Source organism: Priapulus caudatus, unplaced genomic scaffold (assembly GCF_000485595.1).
Source record: "Priapulus caudatus unplaced genomic scaffold, Priapulus_caudatus-5.0.1 Scaffold584, whole genome shotgun sequence".
Classification (NCBI taxonomy): domain Eukaryota; kingdom Metazoa; phylum Priapulida; class Priapulimorpha; order Priapulimorphida; family Priapulidae; genus Priapulus; species Priapulus caudatus.
In genome coordinates, this window is record NW_014577645.1 from 133,678 (window position 1) to 139,311 (window position 5,634).

General features: G+C 42.6%; 1 protein-coding gene across 1 annotated transcript in view; it reads left to right on the forward strand.

The window, feature by feature from the left end:
- Positions 1–2,919, forward strand: part of LOC106811862 (ER degradation-enhancing alpha-mannosidase-like protein 3) — a 68,715-nt gene extending 65,796 nt beyond the window's left edge. Inside the window, exons 16-18 of the mRNA XM_014815581.1 lie at positions 974–1,139; positions 1,640–1,837; positions 2,621–2,919. Of these exons, the coding sequence (XP_014671067.1) occupies positions 974–1,139; positions 1,640–1,837; positions 2,621–2,919 (663 nt within the window). The remainder of the gene's footprint in view (positions 1–973; positions 1,140–1,639; positions 1,838–2,620) is intronic.
- The last annotated feature ends 2,715 nt before the right edge of the window (positions 2,920–5,634 follow it).

Below are 5,634 nucleotides of genomic sequence, written 5' to 3' on the forward strand. Positions count from 1 at the left end.
GCCCTTTTTTGGCGGGTCGGTCGGGTGAGGGCAAACAAACAATATTTTTATTATGGTCTAATACTTCGTGGGGAGAGAGTGAGTGTATCTCATACCGGAGTGAAATAGTGTAGCTGTGAGAGCACTGAGGGTGTCATACCATCAAGAGCAGATAATAGCTGATAATGCTGTACGATGTGTTTATGTGTGTGATGCGTAGTAGCTCTGTGCTAGTAAGATTATTTGGTGTTTATTTGCATGTTATCAGATCTGAAATTGTGTGCTCTTGATACGGTGTCTGTCTGAGTGTCAGTATGTTGCAGTGAGGGCCTCGTACCTCATATTTGATGTATGAGTTTTGGTTCTGTATCTGTTATGGATATGTAGATTGTATCAAGAACACATAATTTTATGCGCCCTTTAATTGTATGCACGATGCAGTAACAGAGATGCCAACCACTACGATTTATCCGTATTTTATACGAATTTCGTTTGCATTTTGACCACTACGACCAGTTTGCATACAACTACGATTTTTATTACGATCGAAAAAAAATCATTTTGATCATATTTCAAGTGTTTTGTATCAGTGTTACATTGATATAACATGATTGAAAATAACTACATGTATTTAGCAGCAAATATCAGTGTGAACTTATTGTCATTTTGGGTCCCAGAATGCAGGAAGTTGCATCTCGGAATCAAAAAATTTCCGGGGGGTGCATGTCCCGAACCCCCTAGCATACTCGGGTCACTGCATGACCCTCGGACTACAGATTTCAGACATCCTCACTACAGTTTGCTCAGAAAAGTGTTGGCATCTCTGCAGTAAGGATGAGATGCAGAGACACCAGCTATATCATGTAATATCAGGTCTAGTGCAACCACTGACAGCATAAATGTCAATGTACTTGTCACACCTGTCTCGACCGCATTGCTAAATATATGCACCGAGATTTCTCTAACGAAAGCGTTGTCGTCGTGGCAACTTCAGGTTCACGGCCGCGTCGTCGTGGCGACGCCGCTGAAGGGCTGCGGAGCGCTGGCCAATGCTGATGAAATGAAAGGAGCTATCGGCATCGTCGAGCGCGGCGACTGCATGTTCGTTGAGAAGGCGAGGAACCTCGTGAAGGTGGGCGCCATCGCCGGCATCGTGCTAGGTATGTTCTCTTGTCATCGCTGGCGTCGTGCTAGGTATGTTCTCTTGTTATTGCCGGCGCCGTGCTAAGTATGTTCTCTTGTTATTGCCGGCATCGTGCTAGGTACGTTCTTTTGTCACGCTGGCATCATGCTAGGTATGTTCTCTTGTTATTGCCGGCATTGTGCTAGGTACGTTCTTTTGTCATGCTGGCGTCGTGCTAGGTACGTTCTCTTGTCAACTCTGGCGCAGTGCGAAGGTACGTTCTTTTGTCATCGCCGGCATCATGCTGGATACGTTATTTTGCCATTGCCGGCATCATGCTGGATGCGTTCTCTTGTTTTCGCTGGCGCCATACTAGGTACCGCTGCAAACTCTTGGCATTTGGCATGGTAGCATTGGATCGTACAATTTATTTCTGTGTCTGCATTTTAGTATTTATCGTTACAGAGGTGAACTTATACGTTCGATCACGGTTCCTCACGGACGGATCACCCTTTATCCTACATGTCTTCGTTGCAGACAACAACCTCGGCACTAGCAGCAGTACAGCGCCGATGTTTGCAATGTCGGGCGACGGCAGCAAGGACATCTTCATCCCCATGGTGTTTCTCTTCCAAGCCGAGAGTCAGATCTTGCTGCACGCGCTCGGCACGCACACAGACCTGCAGGTTCTCATGACGGACGCAATCCCGACGAGCGGCGCTGCCGGCACTGCAGGTGATCGATCGCCGGAGACGCGACCTGGCATGCGCGCGCGCGTGCGCACCCCGATTGTACATTGCCTCAAATTACCAGATTCATCATTAGAATATCGTCGACATCATCAATATATATATATATATATATTCACAACGTTTGGAGCGGGCTTGGACAAAAACTCGTATTAAATTGCGAGCTTGCACGTTTGTGGGTGTGCATGGTTTTGAATATATGCGTAGCATTGTAGGGCGCGAAATCAATCGGTATACAGTAAAACCCGTGCTAGCAGTCACTGCTTTAGAACTACACCCATCTATAAAGAAGGCTTTGCGATTATTTTAAGCGGCAGTTATATCATGAAACCACCTGTATTATATAGAACGAAACCTCTCTGTAAAAGGGCACTCATTTCCCTTGAGTAATCCGTACGTATAGGTTTGACTGCATTGAGATCGTTCTCATACCAATAACTTGAAAAATGGTACACACGGCTTCTCTGCTTAGCATTCAGCAAATAGAGATAGAGTGTGGCAAATGGCAAGTGATGGTGTCACGATAAAAATACCCGGCCCGGAGGACGCCGAACCCGGACTAGTATAGCCGTGTAAAGAACAAATGTTCCCGACTCAAGGAAGCATCGTCATGCCAACCTTGGTCGACAATAAAAAAAGAAGAGAGATCGCTGTGGTGCATCACCTCATGCTTTACTGTATACCGATTGATATCGAGCCCTACAATGCTACGCATATACAAAGACATGCGTACACCCACAAACGTGCAATGTCATTGCTGTTTTATTAGAAAAGGGCAGCAAGTTGGCAGACGACACACTATCGGCAAGGACTGACGGAGTGACGGTGCAGATGGTGGACATTGATGACGATGGAACCCGCCTCATAAACACCCAGAAGCGGTTCTTCATCGCAGACGAAGATGACGTGAGTAGTGCACACTCGCTGGAGTGCTGTGAGCGGAGAGATAAGTTGTTTTTATTTAAGCAAAGCGCTTTGCAAAATATCAAATCTTCCATTTATTTAGCCGATTTCGTCAGAGCGCTTTGGTCGTTTCGCTTCCACCAAATCGCTGATCACGTGGTTTAGCAAAGCGCTTTTAAACGCGCTGTGCGCTTTGGCTTAGATAAAAACGCCTATAGTGTCAGCCGTCAGTGATACCGAAGGAGTAGTGTCAGTCTACACTGCATCGCATTGCTATATAATAATATATAATAAATAATATATATGGAGAATATATATAGGCCTATATAATAATGTAGAATATATTATATCCAGAGGCGCCGACTATAACAATAAATTAATTTATTTAGTGTTCTTGTCATGATGTGCAACATTGTGTGTATTAACACTTTATAACAGTTACGTAACACAGATAGTGACAGAACCTTCGTTTTAGGTCATGCAGTCTAATTAGTAGCTGCATGCTCCACCCAATCAGAGATCGACTTGCAAAAACACAACCAAGGCTTGTTTAGTATACAAATCTACATCACTACACATACGCAAGTTTGAAGGATTACATGGTGTAACCTAGAGTAAACTGAAACTGTGATGATCAATGTTAATAATATAACCGGTGTTATTTCTAAACGCATGGTAGGTAAGTTCGATTTACGGTCTACGTATTTCTACTATAAACGTAATACCTGTCCATGGATGCCATAATTATAAGATGTCATAATGCGCGAGCATAGGCCTACTATTAATGCTGTGTATTTGCATAGTACATTATATAAAGCCACATTTAAAATATAAGGCAATAGGGTAATTAATGATATAGCTAACCCCGAGTGCTGTCACTAAGCGGACACAAGCTGACAGCAAACTCTTCTAACGATTCTAGTTAGAAAAAAAGACAAAAGATCGTATTTAAACTGGCTAACCTACTAAAATGGTACTTTCGTGTGCTTTTCCTACTCATTATTGCGCGCAAAACACGAAAACTTACAGGCGGATGTAACCACAGATACGCACCCGCTCATATTCTTCTCACAACCCCATAGATATCTGCGTGAGCACGCGCGTGGCGCCCTTACACTCTTACACATACCGTACTACTCCCCCATTAGGCGTTAAGCCCGATAACACGGGAGAACCTGACAATTGCTAGCATGAGACGATAAAGGTGAAACAGGATGCAACCGAGCAGCAAGCTAAAGGAAGAATTTTCTGTTGTTGGGTAGGAATCAATTGCTAAGGGCAAACAAGTGCTGGTGCTTTTCTTGCAACGCGGTCGCTCGCGGCAACGGTGCAATGCGTATGCCAACACGGACTTACTCTCAGCCTGTATGCTCCTTATAATCTAAGCGAATAAATACTTTATGGAATGGAGACAAAACCCTTTCAGGGAATTCCCCGATGATCGTACATTGCCTTTTGCACCGATCCCCATCACAATACAAAAGCTACCAGATCACGATGTGATGTGTGGTACACATGTAATCAAATCATACGTAGCTTTTTGTCGCCAGCATAACTTAACATTATGCTTTATTGTCTAGGCCCAACGGCCAAGCGTTTAAAGTAATTACTACACGCTGGCACTCTCAAGACAATTTGCTAGCTCATATGCTTTCTTTTCTAGATTGCCTCGCGTTTACAGCACTAGAAATATTTCTAACGCGATATTAACCGCTCCTATGAAATCAAAGCGCGTAGCTTTATTGACCAGGCATGCGTATACGAGTATGTTGTAAGAATTGTGCATGAGATGGACAAATCCAAAATGTATTTTGCAATAAACTTTGAAAATCGCAAAGCAATATTCTATGGAAATGGTTTAATAGGTTCCACTACGATTCTTTAGAATAGCTGAGAATCACGTCAAAACGATAAATGATGCGTCATATTATCACCTTCTTTGTGTGTCTACATAACGTCTATCCTTATTACAAACTTATATATTCTGAGCGCATTCTTCCTCCCAACAAAAGTGTCATACGAAAGCTGTCGTTTCTCAAAAAGATGCTACAGATATGCATTCAGACCGTACAGCGACGCTCCATAGAAAATTATTCATCAAATATTCAAAGCACGAACAGATAATGGTATTTGTGTAAAATTTCACACCCCGCTGAAGCAATTAACTCGTCCGTATTTACTTACAATTCTTATGGGTATCTTTTAAAAGTCGTCACAATATGGTTTGCACAAAAACTCGGGGAATAAAGATGCCTTATAATGGCGACAGTATTCGAAAAGCAATTTGCCTTTAAAATGTACTGCACCTTTGTAATGTCTCCTGTGATCCAACACGGTTTTTTCATTTTCTACCCGCATGAATATTAATGCACGCGGACAAAAGTAGAAATCTTAGAGCTGCTGCCTCAATTGCCCGACTGTAATCACATGCACGGGCATATATAAAATATTAAATAACAAGCAAACAGCAGATCTATTTGTTCTTGAATGGCCTCAGTGTGATGACTCTTGAGGCCTTGTATATATACCTTTCCTTTCATTCGTCCAAATTAATCTTAGACAATACTGGCTGCACGAATCTCGTACACTTTCTTTGTAAGTCACAGCATTTCAATTCCTATACCATACCCAAGATTCAGCATGCTCGAGTTATCTATGTAAAATAGGGGAAATGAAAACCTCTAATTGGGACTCTCCGTGAGCTTTCGAGAAATGTAATAATTAATCAAGAAGTCGAGGAAATGCACCAAACAGCATTACACACAAACTATTAGAAAACGTAAAAACGATGATGTTACGAATATGATTAACGTGAAACCCACGTTTTCTTTTTACATAGCAATCAACCATCATATACACTGCGCATACACAGCAAGGTAC